The 27,673-nt window shown below is 35.7% G+C and overlaps 1 protein-coding gene across 3 annotated transcripts in view; it reads right to left on the bottom strand.

Moving 5' to 3' along the window:
• Positions 1-27,673, bottom strand: part of pebp4 (phosphatidylethanolamine binding protein 4) — a 139,915-nt gene that overhangs the window by 84,241 nt on the left and 28,001 nt on the right. For all 3 annotated transcript variants that reach the window (XM_079382753.1, XM_079382755.1, XM_079382754.1), the window contains exon 4: positions 7,663-7,761. In XM_079382753.1, the coding sequence (XP_079238879.1) occupies positions 7,663-7,761 (99 nt within the window). The remainder of the gene's footprint in view (positions 1-7,662; positions 7,762-27,673) is intronic.

The raw sequence follows: 27,673 nt of genomic DNA on the forward strand, positions 1-27,673 counted from the left end.
AAAATTGATATTAAGACAAATGCTGTTCCATTAACTCATATTGAACCCAGAGCGTTCCTTTAATATCTGTCTGTTAGCGATTAGCATGAACTGTCAAAACACTCTATTGTGATTAAGACTCACATTCACTTGTGTCCGGCTCTCTAAATGGAGAACAGTGAATGGGAGGGTGTGTGTGATTGAGAGAGAGAGAGATGAGCGTATGCGGGTGTGTCAGGGTCAGTTTGGACTTTATGAAGGGAAAAATGCTGACAATGTCATTCAGTCAGGCCCACACAGATATAATGGCCCCAAAAACAATTTGGACACTTTATTTTCACTATTATCAATTAGTAAGAGACCGCGTAGTATGTGCATAGTCTGAACTGTCTAAAGGTCACATTTACCATTGCATGGTCAATTTTCACAGGCCAAATCCAGTCATTTGAAAAGGAATCCATGCATTTGGGAATTTCACACGAAGGCAAAAGATTTTCCCACAGATTTCGCAACAAGCTCAAGTTGGTCATATCAACCATCAGAAAACTGCTTGGTTTGAATGTGATTTCTGTGTGAAAATGTGTTGATGGCTTTGAATTATATAAAACATCAAAGCAAGTGACATCTGCAAATAAATAATAAATGTATATTTCATTTAAAATCATCATATTATTATTTAAAGCCCTTCTTAATATATTGCTTGTTTAGACATTCTTACTAGAAATGAAGACAAAATACTGATTAAGAACATGATTTTTTGGAATGGAAGAGAACTTGAAATCAATTCAAGTGTTTTTAAATAATATTTATAATGTTGCAAAACTCCTGTGCAAGATTACCGTTAATAATTATTTGATTCGCCAACAGCTCTTGGGTGATGTGATACTGCAATCTGTGGGTGGACTATTAGGGTGAAAAGTAAATAAGGATTTTTCACCTAGCTGTTTATTTACATAAGCAAACTACTCTCTATCGCTAATGACTCTGCCTTTTGTTTCTGTCGGCAGAGCAAACAAAACATCCGCTTTCATGTGCGGAGAAAGAGAGAGCGAGAGTAAAAGATGCTGAAATCAGACAGAGCAAGACATAGGAGCGTTGTGATCTGGAGGAAAAGTCAGTTTGAGGCAGAACAAGCTGTTCAGGGATTGTTTTTTGGTAGTATTCCATGAGCAGGAGGGAATTGAGAACCAGAACGGGTCAGGCGGGCTGAGTGCGGAGCTACAGGGGCATTTCAGCTCCCCATTCCCCTCTTCCATCACCATCTGCTCCAACAGAATTAATAACTTCATTACCAATTCAATCTGCAGTGGCTTCCTTAAATGCGGAAATACAGTAGATACTTTGGGAGTTCTTTTCACTCTTACAGTGGGTATATATGGTTAACAATGATATTCATAGTTCAGACATTAGTGCCATTTGCTAGTGTTTGTTTACCTAAAAGATCACACCTTTTTACGATTCTCTGTTCTCTAGATAGGACTCAGATTCCTCCTGTAATGTAAGACATTGGGATGTGTTTGCCTGCTACATTATAGGTCAATCACAAATCGCAGCCAATCAGATAAGTATGTGGGCGGAGCTCTCGCTGCAAATAAATGAATAAAAATTAATAAAAAAATGTAACAATTCTAACATTATTCAAAATACATTACGACTAAGATCTATCTAATATTGTAATAATATCCGTTTATTATTAATAATAATTTAATACTACTATTATTACTACTAACTTATAACAATATTATCCAAAAAAAAAAAAACATAGCTGAGCTGTTAGGGGCCAAAAACAGATTAACATGCAGAAAATCTTTTATTTTTGTGCCACAGTGTCACATCATATTACGTATAGTTAGGACATTTTGTCCATCTAAATGTTTAGAAAAGAAACAGCACGTCTCCACATGATTAGAGCTATCATTCATGTTAATATTTTTAATATAATATTTAGGGGTTAGGGTTAAGTATAGGCAATATTATTAGAGATGCTTGCTTTAACAAGCAAATAGTTTTGCAGACTGAGATACTGAAAAGACCAAAATGCACAAAATGAGTGATAAAGTGGAAAGCTACAAGAAATATAATCATGATCTTGTACACAAAGTGACAATCCAAAGCTTTGCACTTATGAGTCAATCACACCAGTCAAGAGCTCTTAAATTGCCATGAAAGTCCCAGACAACGTTTAACAGGATCTTGAGAGGCATGAATGGCTGGTTAGAGAAAAGCAGGACTGGTCAGGCCTGAGCCAGGAACAGTTCAAGTGAAAGGGTGCGGACCGGTTGCATGGTAACTGTTGGATGAAGAGCCGAAGAGCATAAGATGATGTGTTACTGAGGGAGAAACGCTCCGCACAATGACACAAATGTGTGGAGTGGGCTCTCTGGTTTGCTGCAAGTGCCAGAAATCTTGAGTGGTGACTGGAGATGGCGACTGACTGCGAGTGGCGAGTTGGCAGCGGTACGGGAGGAAGGGTCCATCTGCACACATGCTGCCAAACAGAGGAAATGACAAACTAAATATGGTTCCAATAAAGTGTTAGAAATACCTCCTTCAGACAGACAAAGGTCGAGGCAAAACTTGTATGAGCGTTGATGACACAATCACTAATTACCACAGGATTGTATAAGACATTGCATTCAAGAGAATGCATAAATAATTGTATTTCAGCCAGAGGAGGTGAATGAATCAATGAATGAATGAAATTTGAAAATAGATGCTGCTTGTCCATGCAAAAGTCGCCGCCATTGTGCTAGGATGTTGCTAGTGCATTTCTGAGTGGTTGCTAAGATGGTTTTGAATACATTGCATTTTCTTTCAATGCAAGCCTAAAAGGTTTTATTTGGCTATTTTATTGTGTGACCAAGCAAAAATGGTCTAAACACTAAAGGTGCAAAACAAACTTAATGAAATTTCGAAAGAAATGAAATTTTGTGGGTAAAAAAGGTTATTCAATGTCAATAATGTAGCAATGCATGGTGCATAAAGCACAGATGTCAATGTCTTCCTATTGGTCAACATGTTACCATACCGAAATCTTTTTCACACTAACATAAAACTCCTGATCAAACCGATTCCTGTATTTTGACTGCAAACTTTCACTGATCAATGGTAAATGTGACCAAACATATTGAGGTATCATTCAAGTCTATGTTCATGTCCTTCATGACGTGGTAAATGAGCTTAAGTTGAGGATCTCTGTGTGAACAAACAAGCATATTCCATAACAAATACTGCAGCAGCCTCTGAGTATGTATTTATATTGTCACAACTGATTAGTTTTTAATATGATCGTTTATGATTTCACTGTCTTCTTGTCCGGTGTAGAAACTTTCCGTGTCATGGTTGGTTTAATCTACTAATTTAGCTATGGTCACTGAATGAGCATCGCCTTGTTGTTCCTTTACAATAGCTGTTTCCATTACAGATTTGCACAAAACTAGAGCAATATTTTATAAATGTCAATAAAAAAGACGGCGTTTCCGTTAACCGATGTTATGCGACTAAAGCATTTTTTCCTCTCACGATAAGTCATACCAGAGGATTTTGGTAGGGTTATGTATATCGCAAGCCACTGCACTAGCCATTATATTTAATTGAAGGAGACGTATGCGTTTATCTTTACAGAATCAACACGGAGAGACACTTCTGGGGCACTTCTAAAACATATCATGGCACGGTTGGTTTAAACACCAGCATTGACTGAGTGGCCGCGATCAGCTCTAGCGGCCGTGTCGGAGCCGTAATGCAGTGCAAATAAGTGGATATCCAAATATTAATGGCAAAGGAAGTCCTTTATATTTGACATCGGCCACAGATTAAGTTTTCTTGGAGGTTATAGTACGTTGATCATATGACTTTTTAGGTACACCATTTCACCCCAAAATACTAAAATAAATTTAGCAGTTTTACGAAATATTCCTTTTTCAAATTGCCTGAAAAACCACTTCATTGTGAGCGTAAAAACTTTTTTGCAATATATGGGCATTTTTGCAAAATTGGCACGGTTCCATTAGATGTATTTTCAATTCAGTTTCTATTTGCGCAATTTTAAGGGTAATGAAAATGCAGCTAATGACACTTTTCCAAAACCTTCACTCTCTGTGGAATGAGCTGTCAACCTCAAACTGAGCTACTGAGATCATCACATCTTTCAAGAAGCAGCTGAAGATGCCTTTTCTGCCAACTCTTAACCTTAAACCAATGCACTTGCCTCTTCTTTCTCTTGTCTGCATTTCTCCTCTGCTCTAGCTTTATTCCTAATGTAGCTCTCTAATAAACGTGGCATTGTATACTGTCAATAGTGTTGGCTCTATGACAAATTTGGGACTTGTGTCTTTTAAATTCATAAATGTAAATGAGTTCCAAGTTAATAAAGTGGACATAAACAGGAAGTACAGGATTAAGGCACTGAATATGAAGCACTTCCATTGTGATAAAAAAACAACAGATAAGAAAAACTTCAGTCAGCTCTATTTGACATATTCCAAGAAATATAATTTTCCACTCAAATTGCAGCAGAATTCTAATTTAAACACAATTTTCAGTAAAACTACACTACCTAAGCTAATTTTCAATAACTAATAAAGCTGTGCTATTATTCTGCAAACACAGAAAAAAGTTTATATATCTCTAAAAACAATAGCAGCGATACCTATACAGGAATAAATACGTTAAATTACACACTGAAGTTCATTATAGGTGAACAACAGATAATGAGATTTTTTTGCCTTTAATGCACCTCCATTTTTAGTTTCTCATAAAAACTAAGAGAGATGTAATGTTTCGACATCCCATGAGTCAAAGCCAGGTTAGCATGGAAACCAAAACGTGTTCTCTGACATGAGTTTGGATAGAAGAGTGAAAATGAAAAACAACTTTTGCTCTCCTATCATGTTTGCATGCAATACACAAAAGACATTACGTTTGCTTGTATGGGGGCGTAACAAGCCAAATCAGGGTTGTAATTTAATTTCTAAAAAAAGGAATTACAGGGCAGATTTCTAAATAAGGTGTTGGAGTGAGAGGGGAATTGTTCATTTGTGTGGCACCTGCTTCAGTCTGAAGCCCAGGAGTATTCCAGGACAGATAATTCCACACATTCACACGGGATGTTATTATAACTTCGGCGAGGTTAGAGGAAGTCACCGCGGCAATTACTCACCTCCCACCAGCCTCATTAAACCTCTGACCAACCACGGCTCCTCATCATACACACAGAGCAACGAGATGGCCAATCAGGGAGCAGACAGGCGGCATGCCGCCACCCACACAGTGACAGGGTATTGAGAGGTTGTCTGTCTGAGCACCTGAAATACTTTTGTTTATTCACAATGTGTCGCCTGGCCAGACGGGGAGGAGGCTCGTCTCTTCTCTGCGAGATGGAGAGGAGGGCAGGGCTGAACTAGCACTGAAGACGGCCTCGCTTCCAAGGACTGTGATCATATGCTGCTTTTAGCAAATGTATCTGTATGGTGATTTACCAGTAAAACGCCTGCTGAATGACAGAGTGTTGCTTTTTGTAGCCATAGGATCATCCTTAGTGCTATTTTATAGATATATCCTGTCACGAAACCACAGTAAAATGGTACAATTACAGGGATAGTCCACCCAAAAATGACAATTCGGTTATCATTTACACACTGATGTGACATTTCAAACCTGATGGCTTTTTTTCTTACGTGCAGCACAAAGAGAGATATAAGGTAGAATGTTCAAGCTGCTCTTTTCCACACAATGAAAATGAATGGGGACTGGGGTTTCAAAAATGACCCAAAAATTATTTAAAAAAAAAAAGTCCTTTGTGCTCAAATACATCTATCAATTGTGTGATTTGTATATCGCATTTGTCACCCTAAATCAGCATGGTTATTGTAAACTAAAACTCAAAATAGTGTTGGTTAATTGAATTAAATCTGAATTAAAATTTAATATAGCAGTTGAAATTTAAACTTTAAAAACTTGGTAGCTTCAAATAAAATAAGTTGAAGTTGAAGTACTAAAATCACAGAAGTACATAATAAAATTACTAAAATTGTAAATAAAATTAAAATATAAACTTAAAATAAAAATAAATCTAAGTGACTGAAGCAGCAGCAAACACTATATCAGAAATAGAAATGAAAAAGCATATATCAAAATTACTAAAACAAACTAAAATATAAAATTAACAAAAATAAATGAATGAAAAAGCTCATTCAAAATATTAACAAATATTATAATATAATGTGACGAGGAGACACCCCCCTCACAATGTAGTGCGCTTTGATTGCTTAGAAAATCAGAAAAGCGCTATATAAATGTCATGAATTATTATTATTATTTAAATATTAAATAATATTAAAATACCACTGCTCAAAACCAATAGCACTGGAATTACTTTTGTCAAAGCTGGAATGACATATCTTGCCTTGTAATATTTGGATTTGTACAAGCATGAATGAGTATTATCATTAAATAACTTACAATTTTAGCCTTTTTAAATCACACAAAATGATAATATGATTTAAAAAGACTTGGAAATAGTATACAGATCTTATGGACAAATGTTATAGCTATCATTCACTTTCACTGAAACAGCAGCGTGAAAATTCTGCTTGATGTCTTCTTTTGTGTTCCAATGAAGAAAAAACATACAACTTTGGAAAGATCTGACTGAATAAATGATGATATAATTCTCATTTTTTGGGTGAACTGTGTGACTGGAAGGAATGGAGAGAGCTTAAAAATATGGCGCCTTTAATGCATATATATATACTGTGTGTATTAAAGGCATGATATTTATCCAGAACAATCAGGTGTAAAAAAAAAAAAAGGGACAACAGTTATAGTAGGCCTGTTGCACTCCTCGTTCCTGTCTGTAGATCCCTTGTCTGAAGGACTAAAGCAGAACTGACGTGCAATCATTCCTGTTGCACATGAGAACCATTCGCCCACATGATTGTCACAAACGCTTCAAAACAGAAAAACTTGAATGTGAAGAAAGAATTTAATTCTTACAAACTTAATTTTTTTGTAACTTGTATACGAGACATCGGTCATTTTTCATATATAGAGTTGTAGTTACAAACTTTATTGGAATCAGTGGGCTCCCCTGTGAACCAATAGGACCACAGCAAGAAAAACTGAGAAAGAAAGAAAGTGCATGTAAAAAAAACATTGCCTGCGAGATTAAGAAAGGATGAAAGAATATTGACTTAATATTGAGCAATTAAAGTGTGTCTCATCCCCGGTTGTTTAAACACGGCGTCCCCATGCACAGCCTGATGAATCTGCCTCTAGATCCCGCCGGAGCTGAGCGCTGATGACTAACATGATATTTTTACTCAGTAATTATGTAACTCATCGGAAACGCAGCACAAGTGTGAAGCACATGGAAGGTGCAGATACGGTCCACGCGATCCAGGAATTGTTTGCCCACCAAAGTGTTTCTGACACCTTTTGCTTTGCACATTATGTCCAGGATTGTCCGTGCCAAAGCGCTGCTTTAAGCAACCTTTATTTTAAGGCTTTGTTCTGGGTAATATTCAGATTAAATACATTGACTTGCATTAAGAGGCTTGAAGATTCATTATATCAAAGAAGAACATTCATGAAGTCACAGAGGTTATAACAAGTCTGTAAACCATCAAATTAGGAGGAGACAGCATCTGCGTTTCAAAGACGTTTTTGGTAGATGTGACATACCTTAATGTCAACCAGTAACCAGTGTCTCCAGTAAGCGCGAGAAGGTTTCTGACGACTAGGAGCATCTGGATCCACCATTAATAGAGTGTATTTCTTCCCCTAAAAAGAAAGAAAGAAAGAAAGAAAGAAAGGGGAAGAAAAGTTTATCTTCTGACAGCTAATTATAATACCAATTAGTACATGGCTAATTACAAATGATAAATAAATAAATAATGTGAAAATTAAAAAAAAAACATGAATACATAAATAATTATACAGTTAAGCTTCATCATACAAAAAATATAATATAATATAATAAACGACCACAAAGAGACAATATTAATTTTAACTGTTGATCAATTTACTATTTTCAAAAAATTGATTCTTGAAGTTTAGTTACATCCTTGATAGTAATGTAATAATGTATTAAATAATAATTACATTACATTACATGTGTTTTGCTTTTTGTTTCACTTTCCTCCTCATTTCCTTTAGAAACATCAGTTACTTTAACTATCGCTGAAAACCCAGCATTTTTAGCATGTGACGTACGAAAGAAAACTTTAATTAGTTACTGATATTCTCAGACCACCTTCCATTCTCACACATTCACCAAATCACAATCTGTCTGCGAAGTTCTTTACTTTCTCTCCCTCTCTCTCCCTCTCACACTTCTCCATAAACAACCTGGCACATATTTTGGATGCTACACATTAACAATGACTGACCAACTTAATTGCTCCAACTACTCATCTTCGCAAGTCCCCTTAAAGTTGAAGAACTGGAAGAGCAGATTGAATTATTGCGTGAGCACATTTGTCATCCCTGGTGCTGAGCCCAAAATCTGCCAGACCATATGATAGCGTTATTATTATACGCCTCTCTCAAGAAAACAGTGCTGTCAATCATGACTGTTGCCATGCAACAATAACCCCTCCCCACAACATCAAGACTAAGATGGAGACAAAAGTGAAACACTGTATAAATTAAATCCATTTGGCATATACAGGAAAATAAAATGAATTACAGAAAAGATAAAATGACAACAAAAAATAAATAAATAAATAAAAAGTTACAATTCAATTAAAATAAAATAACCAAAAATCAGGTTTCCATTATAAAGTATTTAAATATAAATTATTATACAAATTAAACATATTAAATAAAGTCTAATATTAAACACAGGATTTTTAAAATGATTTTATTTAGTTTTGGTTTACACATTTTTTTTATTATTTTATTTTTCCCAGTCCAGGAAAGCCATTTTCTGATTTCCTCTGCAGCCTCAAGACAATTTATAATCAACTCCCATCATACAAGCCTATGTTTAAGCATCTAAAGCATGCAAATAAAAATCCCTGATTTTCTAAGGTCTCTAGAGCCTAAATCCTCTGCTCACCTGACATAAAGCAATAAGCTCAAACAACCATAAGCCTAATAATCGGATGATGTTTAAGTTTAAGTGATAGCAGCTCCAGGCGATATTCAAAGAGGCAGAACAATGCTGCCTCCTCCACGGGCTGTCACTGTAAACCCTGACTGGATCTCACTGATCTGACCCCCCGTGGACAGATTAAATACCTTCCTCAGACCTGCTGCTGAAAATGCGATTTTTATCCAAACGGCCATGATGAAGGGCTGATGAAACCTTTGGAAGTTAATAAATGATTAGTAATATTTGCTAAACCAGCACATAAATCTCAGGAATTTAATGTTGCACTACATACACCTTTAATTGTACTGTCGTCGGGGGCTCGTCCGGGATATGGAACATAATAAATATACACAGTACACAAATATATTATGTAAACAAAAACTTTTAGTTTGGATGCTATTAATCGCGATTAATCGTTCGACAGCACTAAAATCACAAAAACATTACAGATTACAGAACAAGTATGTGACCCTGGACCACAAAACCAGTCTCAAGTCGCTGGGGTATATTTGTAGCAATAGCCAAAAATACATTGTATGTGTCAAAATTATTGTGATATTAAGTAAAGATCATGTTCCATGAAGATATTTAGTAAGTTTCTTGCCATAAATATCAAAATAACATTTTTGATTAGTAATATGCATTGCTAAGAGCTTCATTTGGACAACTTTAAAAGGCAATTTTCTCAATATTTAGATTTTTTTGCACCCTTAGATTCCAGATTTTCAAATAGTTGTATCTCGGCCAAATATTGTCTGATCCTAAGAAACCATACATCAATGGAAAGCTTATTTATTCAGCTTTCATATATTATAATATATATTTCATATATTATTATATTGTATAAATCTCAATTTTTAACCATTGACACTTAGGACTGGTTTTGTGGTCCAGGGTCACATATATGGTTTATCTTTTTTCTTTAGGCAATCTTGGCATTTTTATGAGGATAAAGTATATTTATAATGCAATGCTAACCGACATAGCTTTATCACTGTATATACAGTAATACTATAAAATAGTATGATTTCGATCGGACGCCGAGGTTGCTTTGTTTCTTCCCGATAGGTGAGTAACACCGTGTCTACACCGGACGCGGCGCGCTGCAACAGCTGAAGTCTGCGTACACTGGATGCGTGTATTTCAGGCAAGAATGTAGTTGTTTAAAACTCAAATCTGTGGTTTATTTATAAAAACAGCACCTATTTGAAAATGTGCTTCGCCGATTTCAGAGACATGAGCTCCAAGCAATCACCGGGCGCTCAGTGCTCATGTATCCCGACGAGAGGAGCATAACCTCGACTAGTCCTTCTGACATTTTCCGCTGGCTCTAATGTCTCTGTAGTGGTTAACCTCTGGGGTCTAAGGGTGTTTTGGGGGCCTGGAGAAGTTTTGACATACCCTGACATTTGTGCTTTTTTCAGTTGCTTATAAACATATAAAACAGCACAAAGTGGGCTACAATAATATGTTTGCAGCATTTATCTACATGATTGTGTTTTTGAGAAAGCAATGTTTATGCGTGGTTAGTGAAAAACTACAATTTTGAAGTGACTGAAATAAGGCCATAAAAAACAGAACATTTGTTTACAAGACTTTTGAGAACTGGATCTTGTAGTCTAGAGTTTTTGCTTCAAAATAATGTGAAAATCATCTTGTTTTCTTGTCACTTTTTCAGTAAAAAGGGTCTATGCGAGAAGGCGTCAACCTTCACATTCACATTCACACCTGAGAAGACAAAGGCCCTCATAATGAGCTGCATAATGAGCTTCATAATGAGCCATTCAGTCAGGTAAGTGACTGAGAGGGAATAATTACAAGAAACAATATGAGGACAAAAATTTAGATATTTTTTGTTTGTAGTTTATTTAGAATATATTTAGCCATCACACAAAATAACTTGAGATTCACTTGCGAGTGCATTTTATTAGGAACAATCAAAGCTGACATTTTATCATCATTACTCCAGTCACACAATCATTCTAATATTCTGATTTGCTGCTAAAAAAAAAAAAAAAAAAACATTTATTATTATTATTATTATTATTATTATGTTGAAAACAGCTGAGAATTAATTTTTTTGATGAACAGAAAGTCGTTTGTAACATGATGTCTTTATCATCACTTGTGTGCTAAGTAAAAGTTTTAATTCGTATATATACACTGACTCCAAGCTTTTGAACGTGGCATTTTCATAGTGTATATTGTTTATGTGCTCTGAAGGAAAAAAAAAAAAACACATTTTGAAATTCTGGGTTATTTCTCTCAGCAGATCTTCTTCCAGAAACAGAAAGTAGCTGGGATGAACTTGTTTGTTTGCGCGGAGGCGATGTGGGCATTTACATTCGCGCGCGCCTCACGTGGATGTTTGAATGTGAAAGGCGTGAACGGCGCATGGGCGTGACCGCATTAGATATAATGAGTTGAGACAGGAAAACTGGACATCGCGTTGGTTTCATACAGATTACTTTAACATAGAATATTTGCTTTGGACATGCCTTAATTTAAAAGTAGACATTTCAAGCTTTCTATACATACATTTCTCATGTATTTGAGGCGAGTATTCGCAGAGATTCATGTTGTTTTATTTACGTGTCTGTGAAGAGAGGTGACAAAGACAGAGCCGGCAGAGAACGCGCCCTGTTTATTTTCTCTATTTTTTAAAAGCATATTGTTTTGTTGTTATTATAACTATACTCAAATAAAAGCACCGCTGCGGGCTTCGACCCCAGGGGGTTAATAGAACAATAGAATAAAGACCAAAGATTACTTATCTTATGTTTAATATGTTAAAATGAACATGAAAACAGGCAATGTTTGATATATTTCATTTCATTGTAATGTATGTACATTCCCTGAACTACATTTCTGCGGCTATTAATATGTTTAAATGAAAACGGAAAGAGGTAGTGGTGTTAGATATATTTCGTATGTAAATACAGTGAGGAAGATTGCAGCAGCCAAGGCGAGCTGACTGACGTTATCAAGTATGCTGCTCTTTGCAGAATTACCAGACTTGCTTCGTTCCTCCCCGGGAGTTCACACTCCTGAGTCAAACTCGTGAAGTCTGAACTACCGAGGATGCAAGTCCGAAATTTGCATACTTGGCATTGAGAAACACGCGCAGACCTAACGTTAAGTCACCAGACTATTTGCCTAATCTTCTCGGTAGTTTAGACCGCGATGGAAACGCAGAGAGCAACAGGTCTAGGGGAAAAAAGTTCCTGGGACATATTGTTCAAGGTAATTTCGGTGGAAAAGCAGCTTATGTTTCACAGAACTAATCGTTGCCTGGGTTGCGTAGGCTATGTATGTGTGGGGCGAATCTATCAAAATAGGGGCGAGACCATTTTGGGGTAGGGGCATTTTTGTTTTGGTGATTTCAAATATCAACATTGGCTTCCAGAAATCGCTTACCCTACCTTTAAAGGGACATTAACCTGTATAAAAGACAACCTGTCCACAGAAGCAATCAATCAATCAGATTCCAAACTCTCCACCATGGCCAAGACCAAAGAGCTGTCCAAGGATGTCAGGGACAAGATTGTAGACCTGCACAAGGCTGGAATAGGCTACAAGACCATCAGTGACAACAGCTGGTGCGATTATTCGCAAATGGAAGACACAAAAAATAGCTGTCAATCTCCCTCGGTCTGGGGCTCCATGCAAGATCTCACCTCATGGAGTTTCAATGATCATGAGAACGGTGAGGAATCAGCCCAGAACTACACGGGAGGATCTTGTCTATGATCTCAAGGCAACTGGGACCATAGTCACCAAGAAAACAATTGGTAATACTACGCTGTGAAGGAGTGAAATCCTGCAGCGCCCGCAAGGCCCCCCTGCTCAAGAAAGCACATGTATATCTGTCTGAAGTTTGCCAATGAACATCTGAATGATTCAGAGAAGAACTGTGGTCAGATGAGACCAAAATCGAGCTCTTTGGTATCAATTCAACTCACCGTGTTTGGAGGAGGAGGAATGCTGCCTATGACCCCAAGAACACCATCCCCACCGTCAAACATGGAGGTGGAAACATTATGCTTTGGGGGTGTTTTTCTGCTAAGGGGACAGGACAACTGCACCGCATCAAAGGGACGATGGACGGGACCATGTACCGTCAGGGCCAGGGAATTGAAAATGGCTCGTGGATGGGTATTCCAGCATGACAATGACCCAAAACACACAGCCATGGCAACAAAGGAGTGGCTCAAGAAGAAGCACATTAAGGTCCTGCAGTGGCCTAGCCAATCTCCAGACCTTAATCCCATAGAAAATCTGTGGAGAGCTGAAGGTTCGAGTTGCCAAACGTCAGCCTCGAAACCTTAATGACTTGGAGAGGATCTGCAAAGAGGAGTGGGACAAAATCCCTCCTGAGATGTGTGCAAACCTGGTGGCAACTACAAGAAACCTCTGACCTCTGTGATTGCCAACAAGGGTTTTGCCACCAAGTACTAAGTCATTTTTTGCAAAGGGGACACATACTTATTTGACTCATTAAAATGCAAATCAATTTATAACTTTTTTTGAAATATGTTTTTCTGGATTTTTGTTGTTGTTATTCTGTCTCTCACTGTTCAAATAATCCTAACATTAAAATTATAGACTGATCAATTCTTTGTCAGTGAGCAAACGTACAAAATCAGCAGGGGATCAAGTAATTGTTTTTCCCCGTTGTGTGTGTGTGTATGTACACACATATACATATATATATATATATATATATATATATATATATATATATATATTTTTTTTTTTTTTTTTACAGTGACTGTAACTTGACTGCAACTGAACTTTCCTTGTAAGTGCATTACTATAAATATCTTTCATTTCTTTTTACAAATTGACTGACAAGTTGTAATTATATTCCATGGTAAGTGACAGCATGCCACGATACTGTTAATAGGGCTAATGTTGTATTTAAATGCAAGCATACTTCAATGTACACGCTTCACTCTACATGCTTGTGTGCAGTTTCAAAACTTTCATGATGGTGAATAGGTCCAAACTTTTATTCGTTATTCTGGTCTCAACAATCATATTATTGTAACATCAATACACTACTGACATTAGGACCTATTTTCAGTGTTTCCCCTAATAAATGTGGAGAAAGCACATGCATTATGTGGGTGTGTGTCGCTGGGGTAGAGAATATATGTGTGTATGTGTATAATTAATGTGCATTTAGACAGATGGAGGAAGCAAATGCAGAGGAAAGAGAGGACAGGGAGGGAAGGTGTGAAGAGATGCAGTCTTCCCTCCACCAGCTGAGACAGGGTATGGTTTAGGTGTACTCAAAAACAACATAATATCTTACTATTTGTGGATTAAAGTCATTTTCATTTGTCTTTCATGAACAGGTTCTGATCGTTGGTGTCATGTACACCAACAATGCACATGACTACAGCAACATATTTCCACTTTCTGAAGAAAGAGTCCAGGAAGACTCAGACTCAAAATCAAGTATTCAAGTCACTTTGATTGTCGTTTCCTTTTAGAGATTTCACAATAACATGTTCTATACTGTATCTTACACTATAATGCAATTATTGTAAATTATACTCTGGAGCCATGGCCTAGCTGTTAACTTGCTTCAGATTTGAAGGACCAACAGTGTCCCCAGAGGGGAAAAAAATGGTTTATAATGCTGATTTACCAACAATGGAAATAAGTCCCTGGTATTTATATCATTTATGTCACGCAATGTCCAACTCTCCTGAGTGTGTTCTTACCTGAAGAATGTAAAGCACTGTTTATTTCATTTGTATCACTTTTCTATTATATTTATCTAGGCCCTATGTGTGTAATTTTCTATGCAGATTTATTCACCTACAAAATCACCCCAATCATTGATTTTTTTATTTTTTTGTCAAATAGAGCTGTTCAAGTCATCTGGTGATTTCTTTTTTCATATCGCAATATCTAAATCGCAGAAAAACTAAATTGCAATTGCAATGTGAATTTTTTCCAATATCGTGCAGCCCTAGTCACGCACAGACTGATTGTTTTGTGTCTTCAGACCTCAACGTATCGTCACTAGCCGCAGGGTTTCATTTGGTTTTGTCTATGTTTTTTTTTTTACTCTCAAAGACGTGGGTCCCATTCACTGCCATTATATGACTGACAGACTGCAACGGTTTGAGTTAAAAATCTTTGTTTGTGTTCTACTGAAGAAACAAAGTCACCTACATCTTGGATGCCCTGGGAGTAAGCAGATAAATATCAAATTTTATTTTTTGAATAAAAATAAAAATCCCTTTAAGGCTGGTTCACACAGTTTTTTGCTTTTAAAAACACAAGACACGGCAAAGGAATGGGGAATAAATGCACAGCCTTGAAATGCATATTTAAAAGTTCAACTTATTTGTTTTTAGAATGCTGTACCATGTGCATGATTGCGTGTGTAATGGTCAAACACATCTATCTAGCATGTTTGAAAAACAATTGAAAAGCAACACAGTGGTATGGAAAAATATCAGTGATGTTACAGTTTTCTTTGTTTGAGGCCAGCAAAAGTTTGGGGTCACAAACCAGGATTTGGAGACCGGTCTAGGGTTTTTGTAGTGTGTAAAGTACAAGAAATTGAAATATCTTTTATAACAAGAATAAAGTGAACTTTAAAAAAAAATCCCAAACCAAATAAAACACATAGATTAATATATAATACAAATAAAACAAAATCTCTTTATATAAACAAATACTTTGCCTGTGCTTTTTTTAAACATGTTTTTCTTTTCTTTTTCTTTCAGCATGTCCACATTTTCCAAAATTATGCTATAAACTACATGAATGAGAATGCAAATTCACTCTCTGACAGCAGGTGGTGCTTTTGGAACAGCCGCAAAACAACATTTCCTTTGTTACTGCTCTAAACAAACCAGTGCTGCGCTTATAAACACTACTTTAATATGCATTATACAGCTGCAAGATGAAAAAAATATACCATCAGTCAGTCAGTTGCCCTTGAGATACATTCATATAAAAACCCACCCCTAATTGTATCATGATATTCCCTGGGTCGCCAGGATGATTTAAGGAAAACGTATGTAAGCAATTCAAGACTCTGGAAAGAAGCAACTAAACAACAAAAGTAACCGGCAGCCGCCTCAGGTCAGAATCAAATGTGTATTTGTGTTTGCGCTCTATTTTTGCAGCTTGTACATTGTAGCAAATCAGAGACATCACTCTGCTGATTTCAATAACGCAATGGCCAATCAGAGGAGTTTTAGTGAGTCAGAATCCACTCACCGCTCAGAACACGAGTGTTCTTGTTCAGTCCAGAGTTCTGGAAGCGCTTGATGCGAATCCTCTGATTATAACAAACAAAGTGTAGGTGATGTTAACAAGAGATTAATTGTGCTGTGCTGACAGATTCATTGACTATAGCGGAATTAGAAATTGCGATAAACTGAAATGTCTGACAGCTTTTTAAGGAAGCGCACTTTGTGTGCTTTCTTTGCAGTATAGCTATAGCCTATTCTCCATTCAGAATTTTAATAAAAGAGGACCATTGTGGCGTACTTGCAACAAACTTTCGGAAGTGACATCCGCATATTCTCTCGAAATCGCAATGACATTGTGATAATTATAACTATGGACTGGACAAAATATGATATGTCAGAATAGATGTGCATGACGGCAAGCACCCTCATTAATTTCAGAAGCACCGACAGTGATTTGATTTTGGAACAGAGCATCCTTATGGAGCTCTACGGTGGGACTCGAGATCGGTCTGTAACGCAGTTGTCTTCCTTCTTTCTTTCTTATATATATATATATATATGTGTATATATATATATATATATATATATATATATATATATATATATATGTGTATATATATATATATATATATATATATATATATATATATATATATATATATATATGTATATATACACACACACACACACACACACATATTGGTATATACCACTGATCTATACCACACATATAGAAAATAGGTTGAATTTTCATTAACTGCCAACTTTAATGTAGATGCATTACCTCATACACACTAAACTTGAAGACTAACTAGTTCATAAAATCAACTGAATTTTACAGTACTACAGACAATCCTAACTATTTATAGTTTCAAATTTTGGCATCACACCAGAACACCAATGAAAGCTCACATCAGGGGTTTTAATTCCTGCCTGGAGGTCTTTTGAAGACTGCAGTATGATAGGAGCCATTTGATGTGTACGTGTTATAGTGAGAAACAGGAACATGGAACATAGAACGTGCAACATAGTAGGTCTGTCTTAAAATGCTCAGCATTGAGTCTGAGACATGCAGCCTGACCCACTTGACTTTAGCCATGGCAGTCAGTGTGATGTTACAATCTCAAACCTAGGGCTGGGTACCGAGTTCGATACTTTTTAGGCACCGACCGAATTGCCTCGATACCACCGAGTATCGAAAAACGTCTTGTCGTTCGGTACCAAATTTCGATACCTAAGGGTAGGGCTGGGTATCGTTCAAAAATTTACGATATCGATACCGATATCGATACCTTGAGTTCGATACCGGTTCCTGAACGATACTTTTTTCGATACCAGTTTTATGAAATCAGTTTTAATAAGATTACATTATCTCAAAAAACTTTTTTTTTAGCTTGTTGATATTTATACAGACTCAAAGCCTCATCTCCTGAGCCACTGCACAAAGGAACAAAATATATCCAACACAATAAATAAATAATTTTAATAAAGTTCAAATAGTTTTCAGTTTACACATCTGTTAGGCTACGCTTACATTAGTGTGTGTTCATTTTAAAACACAAAGCTCAGACAGAATAATCATTTCTAGGTTGTTAAAGACCTCAAGAAATTTAAAATCTTCATCCACTTTCATAAGTGGGTGTTTTATTTTCTTTCACTATATGTTTTATTGTTATTAAATTCTGGTGTAGTATGTCTAATTATTTGAATGCATAAAAACAACTTAGTTTATTTACATTTATTCTTAAAATAGCCTTATGAAATGTTTTATTTTTCCTCAGAAATTCTGTGTTCTGTATCTGGTTTTCAAATGAAGACATAAAACATTAATTTAACTTCTCTTTAAATTATTGAAAATCAAAGTTTATTTATTTTGGCAAACAAAGGGGGGTTACTATTAAAATTAAAACATGGAATAACTGTTGTGTGATCATTACTAAAAAAAAATTTTTTTTTATAATTTTAATAGTAGCCTAGTATTAGCAGTGCTGTCTGCTGAACAATATTAATATATTTCTGCCGCAGTGTCTTCCAAGTTAAAACTTCCAAGTTATTATACACAGACTGAAGCGCGCGTGACGCTCGCGGTGATTTCAGCGTCTGCCGCCTCTCTAAATGAGGACATAAACACATGAACAACATCTCCAGACCTGCTCTGAGAGTCACTTCTTGAGCATTTTACCGTTTGATTCGAGTAAAACTTGCGTCATATCATATACACACAGAACTGTAAAGGTATTATAGACAACCCGTCAAAATAAACGTTCGGTTTATTAATATTGTTCAGCAGACAGCACTGCTAATACTAGGCTACTATTAAAATTATTAAAACTTTTTTTTTTTTTTTTTAGTAATGATCACAACAGTTATTCCATGTTTTAATTTTAATAGTAACCCCCCTTTGTTTGCCAAAATAAATAAACTTTGATTTTCAATCATTTAAAGAGAAATTAAATTAATGTTTTATGTCTTCTTTTGAATTCATTATCCATTCACCACACTCACTTATTTTATTTTTATTTTTCTCATTTCTAATTTGCACATACTTGACCTGTACATACATAGTCGCCTATATTATATATTGTGTATTTTTAATTTTTTTGCTGCTTTGTACATTGGTTATTGGCTATTTCTTGTTATTTTGTTTTATTACCTGTGTCCTGTTACTGTCTTTCTGTTGCACTGTGGAGCTTCTGTCACTACAACAAATTCCTTGTATGTGTAAACATACTTGGCCAATAAAGCTCATTCTGATTCTGAAAACCAGATACAGAACACAGAATTTCTGAGGAAAAATAAAACATTTCATAAGGCTATTTTAAGAATAAATTTAAATAAACGAAGTTGTTTTTATGCATTCAAATAATTAGACATACTACACCAGAATTTAATAACAGGAAAAACATATGGTGAAAGAAAATAAAACACCCACTTTTGAAAGTGGATGAAGATTTAAAATTTCTTGAAGTCTTTAACAACCTAGAAATGATTATTCTGTCTGAGCTTTGTGTTTTAAAATGAACACACACTAATGTAAGCGTAGCCTAACAGATGTGTAAACTGAAAACTATTTGAACTTTATTAAAATTATTTATTTATTTGTGTTGGATATATTTTGTTCCTTTGTGCAGTGGCTCAGGAGATGAGGCTTTGAGTCTGTATAAATATCAACATTAAAAAGTAGTTTTTTGAGATAATGTAATCTTATTAAAACTGATTTCATAAAACTGGTATCGAAAAAAGTATCGTTCAGGAACTGGTATCGAACTCAAGGTATCGGTAGCGATATCGAAAATTTTTGAACGATACCCAGCCCTACTCAAACCTATGATAAATTGCTCACTTATTCAATTGTGAAAATGGAAACCAATACCTTCTACCAAGAATAGACAATTAATATGCTTTTCTAAAAGAGTTTTTGAAACTATAGCCTGGAAGTTAGCTTTAAGTATTAGGCCGTTTCTCAATATGCGTACTTGTCTGTACTTGTGTTCTTGTGGACTTGTGAAACGTCATCAGTCGCTGCCCAAGTACTGTTCCAATTCAAAGTTCACATCTAGCCAAGTCCAGTTCAAATCCCCGGATGTGTTCTTGATCCGCCCCTTTTACCGAGGATGCATCGAGAGGTGACTTGTGCGGACTTGATACGGGCCATAACCCAGAATTCAGTTCGTCCTTCCGTCCTCGAGAGTTCGTTCTTCCGAGTCGAACTTGGCAAGTCCAAACTCGAAAGGACGGAAGTCCAGACTCTGCGAACTTGGTATTGAGAAACGGCCATAGTCTTGAAGTATGCAATTTGAATTCTGTGCATGGGCACTAGTTACACATTACTTTTTATGAGCCAGTACACTATGGAAATGGGGTTATTCCAGTAAGAAACTGCGACAAACATGTAGGTAATGAAGGAATGGGAAAACAAATTAGCTAAGATGAAGAGAGAAAAGAAGTACAGAGAAATCAAGGCCCCATTGTGAGTTTATAAGTTCATGGTTTATCCCTGACCCAATACCAAGCCGTGTTGTCCATTCAAAAGCCTATAAATATCCATTCGGCTTTATCCTTCCCTCTCTCTCCATAAACACACACAGATGACCATAAACACACACACACACAAACACACACTTGGGACCCGCAGCTAACGCAACACAATCAATCCCAAATCCCTCTTTAAGCAGTGAAAACACTTGAACTGGTTGGGTAATTAACAGGTATCTGTGTTGTGATTAAGATACAGAGACGGCTTAAGGATCATCGACTGTAGCTTAGTGCAAGGTTAGCTGATCAATGAGTAAATGCAGGGGAAATTGGCCCATTAAAAAGAGCACCAGTTGAATACTGATCTCAAAAATGGAGAACAATTACATCTAACAAATGGTGCAAAAAGTTTCCAAGATCTCAAAACCTAGCAAACCTAGACAGCATATTTTGAAATTAAAGACCCAAAGTTGATTGTTAAAATGTGCCAATAATTCCCGAAAGAGCTGAGACACAGACAAAACAAAAACAATCTACATTTCATTGTGTATGTGTCAATCAACTAACTAGTTCCCCATTACATGAATCAGTCAATCGTGAACACAAAGGGCATTGATGCACCAAACATTAGGGCACTGATGACTGAATGACCTGCAAGATTGCATAGATTATTATAACTTTGCCACCAGATGCCTAAACTTAAAATAGTTATGAATTGTCATTAGATTGCGTTGGAAAGACTGACAGGGCTCAGCACTGAAACGTAACAAGCAATATTCTTCTCGTATACTTTACTATCGTGCTGTTTTTAAAAAGTGCTCAATTATTGATAAACGCTTTCATTAATGTCACAGTATTCCTTCTGCCCATTTATTCTTGACTTAATCATTGCACAGCATTGGACATTAAGGAGCAGTACACAGACCACCTGAGGACACTTGTAAACAGGTGAGAGTTTAGACGTGTTGGGAGACGAGATACAAGAGGATGGAAGAATAAGGAGAAAATGAAGTGAATGGTATTGGAAAAAAGACAAAGTGATTCAATAGGACAGAAGAAGAAAGGACAAAGGAAGAGGACAGAGGAGTAGAGCGAAGGTTTGGGGAGGAGGGCTGGTTTGGGCTGCTATCAGGACAGGGGATGGGGCCGTTCTCAGGGTCAAAGGGGTTTAAGGTCAGAGCAGGGGCAGTAATTGAATCCAGTCTGTGGTGGAAAAAGAGACAGTGGAAATGCTGAGATTAAACTGGGACAGGAAACACACAGACCTCTTCGCTCTGTCCTCATTTCCCACACACATATATAGGTCACTGTCTTAAAAGAGAACATTTAGGGTTAGGAAAGATGTCCCTTTCTGTCAATCCTGGTCTGTACCTTCAGATATCTTTGCCTAATGAGTGACTAAAGAATAAAACAGAGACACAGGATGAGCTTCATCTATTAAAAGTGAAACACTGGCTACTTATAACTATAAAAAACTATTCCACTTAGTACAACAATCTAAATCTTTATTTATTCTCATTTATATCTAGTGCTGTCAAATGCTTAATTGTGATTAATCGCATCCAAAATAAAAGTTTTTGTTTGCATAATATAAGTGTGTGTTCTGTGTATATTTATTATGTATATATTACATAATATATGTAAGTGTCTTGATCAAGGGAAACATGGCAAATATTCAAGGCTAACTTCTTTTTATAGGAACCACCTTTCGGATATCCAATCTTGAGCTTTAACCATTCTACAATCCACTCACTGTGGAGGAACAAAAACCCTGGTGTCCTGTACGACAGTCAGACACATTGACCACATTTACAAAGACAGCTGCAGAATGTACGCAGCATGTATGCTTGAGTTTAGCATTTGCAAATGCTCGTTTGTGTGTGTGTGTGTGTGTGTGTGTGTGGGAGAGAGTGAATGGTCATGGGCTCTCATAAGCAGAGCTCCTGCCATGCCACCACCCACCGAAGTAACCTGAACTTCATATCATCTTGCACAAAAAGGCTCTAGAGATGCAAACGCAGCACGTCGAAAAGTGATTACAGTTATTACTGAATGGCTGTGGGTGACATGAGTGTGGTTCCTTAACGCTCTGCGCTGCTAAGTGTTCGTTTCCTGCTATTAACAGGCATGGACTTCCAGCTATTCGTCTCTTACTAACACTAATATGGCATGGCAGGGGCAGGAGTGGACGCACAGAGCAATCAACATTAGAGATGCCACAGTGAAGGGTTAGTAATGCAGAAACAAACATGTTTTCAGACTGGAAACACGGAATGGACGATATAAAGTCCTAGAAGGTAGGTGGGGATGAAAAGGAAAAATGTATATAAAAGTTTTCAATACAATTTTGGAAACAAAATTTGGGAAGCACTCATATTGAAATTCTGGCCAAATTACATTAAGCTTTATTAAAATAGGTGGAAATACATGATAAAAAATACAGATACATATACATATGAATCCATCTTTTTTGATGACTGGAAAGAAACACTTCAAAAGAACAGGATTTATTTGAAATACATTAGAAATATTTGTAACAATATTAATGTCTTTACTGTCATTTTTGAACAATTCAATGTATGCTTGTTAAATAAATTATTTTTTATTTATTTACTTTTTAGCAGTGTGTCACAAACATAATAAACAGAAAAACAACTCAGAATATATTATTTTGATTCCTGAAGGATCACGTGGCACTGAACACTGGACAAATGATGCTGGAAATTCATCATATTTTAAATATACTGTATATAACAGTTATTGTAATAATATTTCAAAAATATTACTGTTTTTAGTGTAACTTTCATCAATTAAATACAGCCTTGGTGAACAATAAAAAAATATATATTAATTGCAGTTTTTGGTAATGCATATATTATGTCTTACTCTGTCTTATATAGGGTTGTTAAATTTCAACATTCTATCAATATTTTAAACATAACTTTTTTTACATCCAATGAGCTGAGAAATCAATTATGGGCATTTAACGGCACAAGTACGTGTAGCATATTTAGTTCTTAAAACACATGGTGAAACTCACGTCAAGCCTTGAAGATATTCATGCATGCATCACATATGCAAACTCTCTCTTTGTCTTTTCCTCATTCAGACTGCTTTATTTAAGATTCCCTGCCTCTCCCAAGGGCTAACCTCACCCTCCAGCCCTAAGACAACTATATTTATCCCATTCTGTAGCCCACACACCCTCACACACATGCATACACTTACTGAGGGGGAAAATGAATAGTGGATATTGTTGTTAAGAACACAAAACTGAGATACTTCAAGAAAATCAATGCCAATTTATTATTAACACACAGTTCTCAAACGGATCCAGTAGAGAAGACACCATCTGGACTATGATAAGAAAACGAAATAACAGATTCAAGAGCGATAAAAATCACAGAGCAACGTGAAATATTGTTCTTTTGTTAAAAAAGTACATTAACACCTTTATGTTGATTGTCTCTGTGTGCCCATGTGATCTGATCATAGTTCCAGTGCTTGGCAGAGGCCTGAGAGCTCGAATGTGGCCTCTGTACAAAATTCACACAAGCTTGTTTACACTATTGCTGATCCAACACTAGTGTTACTAAACCAGAGAGGTCGCATCTACAAAAGAAAACTGAACCGTGTCGAGTGGACATTTTATTTGTTTGTTTTTAATCAGTGGGAAAAAAAAGAAACTGTTGTTTATTACAACCACTTTGCAGCTTAAAATGATTAATGCAAGGTGACAAGTATTTACATCGCACAGATCACTGTACAGTAACCTACAAAGCATTGGACACTTAAGTCACACTTAAAAACACATGATTGTCATCTGTGTCGGGGAAAGTTACTAAAAAGTAAATAATTATGTTACTGTAATTACTTAGAAAGTAATGTGTTACATTAATTCTGCATTAGCCTACTTTTTATCACCTTGGCTCAGGTTGGATCATTTGTTTAAAAAAAAAAACCTAAATGTTATATTTCTGGCAAATGTAAAGACCCTTTCACACCAAACGTTAAATTAATAAGCCTAAGGCAGAAGGAAGTGCCTCTGAACCTCACAACACAGGGACAGATCAGTGATAAATTGGGAAAACAAAGTGCTAATTTGTATCAATGTAAATTTAAAAGTAATGAGTTACTTTACTTGAAAAAAGTAATCTGTAGGGATTTAACACTATTATCAATACCGTGATATCTCGATATTATCATGGTCACATGATGATATGAAACGATAGGTCTTCCAGGGAAAAAGTGTAGTTTTTAAAGGGGTAGTTGACTGGGTTTTTTTTCTAGGCTTGATTGTGTTTATGTGGTGCAGTTTAACATGTGCTAATGCTTTGTTTATCAAAAAACACATTATTTTTCACATAATTTACCTTTATTCTACACCGCTCTGTCCCTTCTCCTATAAACACGCAGATGATCTCCTGCTTTTATGAAGCCCCTCCCTCAGAAAATGGGCTCAGATTGGTTAGCTGGTCCAGTGTGTTGTGATTGGCTAAACTGCCTCTAGTGCACGTCTAAACATTACGCCCCTCACCTCAGCAGCATGTGCTCCGGCTGGATTGTAAACAATGGAGTCATCAATATAGCTTATCAATTTGAGCCTGATTAAGACCCAGATGATATTAGTGAAGAGGATCGTGCAGAATCTGTGCAAGCACGGCCCTTAATGGTTTGTTTGTTGTTGTCTCATATGTTTAGATATGCTGTTATTTGTAAACTATACTGCTTATGTTAACTTTTAATCCTGATTAAGCTTTAATACAGCACTGCAACCGTGTACTGTATTTAACGCATGTTTAACGCTTCTTATAGCTATGTGAAAATAAATGTATAATTGGAATAGTTCACTGTTGGAGCTGAACTGGTGATCTGAATGAGAGAGAGAGAGAGAGATACAGAGATACAAATTGATTTTGAAACTTGTGAATCCATTAGAATCGTTAGAAGACACAATCATGATTCATATATGAATAGATTTTTTCATGCACCCCTAGTTTTCGCGTCCTTTTCTCTAAAGCATCACAACATGGCCCCGCCCCCTTTGTTGCATGTTTCCGGAGGGTGGGGTTTATCTGGGTTTGTGACATCACGAACCCGGGAAGTATCTCGTTGTAGTCTCTACGAACCGTTTTTGTAGGCATTAAACTGCCATCATTTTAAAAGACATCTCCGTTTGAATTTAACTTTCAGCTTCGTAACTTTGCAGATATTTTTTATGCTCAAACAGCAATGCTACACACTAACTAACATTAAAAAAAGTGAAATCGCAATCAATCACTCCTTTAAAATATATTTAAACTCCTTATTCTAACATAAAAGGTCTTTCAAGTTGTGTTTTGGGCCATTATGCTTTGGCACAGTATCTGTCAAACGAACTGAAACCGAAAGCACTTAGAGCCCATATTTCTCCTCATCTTCGTCCTCCTAATTGACTGCTCATGAATTTTCTGGCTTTCGCAGCAAAGCCGCTTGTAAATTAATGTGTAAACATTTCTATGGCTTACGTACTTACTTCCGTATGACAGCGTACTTTATGCCGTCTTGTTATCGTACTTTTGCACATGCGGGACAGTTCAGGACTATGACCAGTTCACCCAGAATCTGATATTGCCCACATTAATAGTACTCGATGTGAACAGCCATACAAAAAAAAAAAAAACCCCAGATCTGAGCAATAAATCGGAATTGAACACTAACGATTGCAGTGTGAACGTGGCCAAAGATTTTTATTTATTTATTTTTTTCAAATGAATGAATGAATAAGTATGTAAGTAAAATAAATACATTTGTATGTTTAAAATTATTATCTTACTTTCTGGTTGTGAAATGTTAATTTATAATGTTCATTTGAGAAGAACTTTGAAATGACTGAATGAATACTCACCAAAACACCAGCTGATCAGCTGTCATTGCAGAATAGTTCAGAAACTAAAGCTAGTGTTGAGAAAAGCTTGTACAGCATTTACATATTTCTTTCTGTGCCCTATCCAAAACTGGGCAAAAATGAAAGATGCAATTAAACATTTTTTATATTATGATGTATTTAGTTCAGAAATGACTGTGTGCATCACAATCAGCGTATGTCATCTTAAATCTTGCCTATTTCTGAACATACTTAAAAGAAACTTCATTTACAGTCATCCTAACAATGCAAATTATAACTACTAAACCTCATTATGAACATTTGCAACATGCACGGATAGCTTAGCAAGTTTATCTTTTTATAACTTTTAATAAGTCATGTTTAATCTTGCTTCAATTAGGTATGATCTTGTAGAGCATTAATTAGATTTTGGTCGGGCTGCATTTTAGAGTGTACTGTATGGGGAATCGCACCAGTATCTCAAAACATTCATTTTGGGCTCTGAAAACAGTTAATAACCAGTTTTAACAGTTCAAAGGTTACTGCACAATTACAAGATTTACAGAATTAATTCAGTAAAAAGAAGACTAAGTACAAGGAAAATGCAAACGGCACGCACAAGACAGTTTCAGTGAACCCCGTGATACGCGTTCTCTAATACTCAAACTCTTCATTTTCTCTTCCTCCCCTCTATTTTATAATCGATTTATTTACTTCATTATATTCTGATTATTTTATATTATTTTCGATATTATTTTATTTATTTCCTCTCTTTATCTATTTAGTTTTTTTCCTTGTCTCTCACATTTTTCTCTCAAATATATACATACAACACATAATAGTACACCAACACTTCACATAATTACATATACATTTCATTTCATTGTTTGCATTTTTGTTTTGGCTTAGTTTGTTTGTTTATTGTCAGACTTGCATTATTTACAGCACAGCGTTCCTCTATTTTTTGTTTGTTTGTTTTATTTTGTTTTTCTGTATGTCTTATTTTGTCTTGTTTTAAAAGCACATATAAAAAAGAAGAAAATGAAAAAGAAACAGACATAGAAATAAAATGATGGGGCCCTGATGGGGAGATAGAATGAAAAATACAACAAATTAGTTTAGATGTTGGTTACATCTATATTTCAAGCAAAAACTACAATTAAACAAATTGTCATAGATAACAATGCATGCTGGCCATTGGATATTTAGCCCAAAAAAAATGAATAAAATAAATAAATAAAAATGTATATATTGCATGTACTTTTTGTAGATGTAACCAACATTTAAACTAATTTGTTGCATTTTTCATTCTATTATATATATATTATATATTATAATTACAATTAAAATATACATATATAATAAAATGGGTTATATATATAAATAATTATATTATTATTTATATATATATATATATATATATATATATATATATATATATATATATATATATATATATATATATATGATAAATTATATACAGGTCCTTTTCAAAAAATTAGCATATTGTGATAAAGTTAATTATTTTCTGTA

This window comes from Barbus barbus (genome assembly GCF_936440315.1).
Source record: "Barbus barbus genome assembly, chromosome: 28".
Classification (NCBI taxonomy): domain Eukaryota; kingdom Metazoa; phylum Chordata; class Actinopteri; order Cypriniformes; family Cyprinidae; genus Barbus; species Barbus barbus.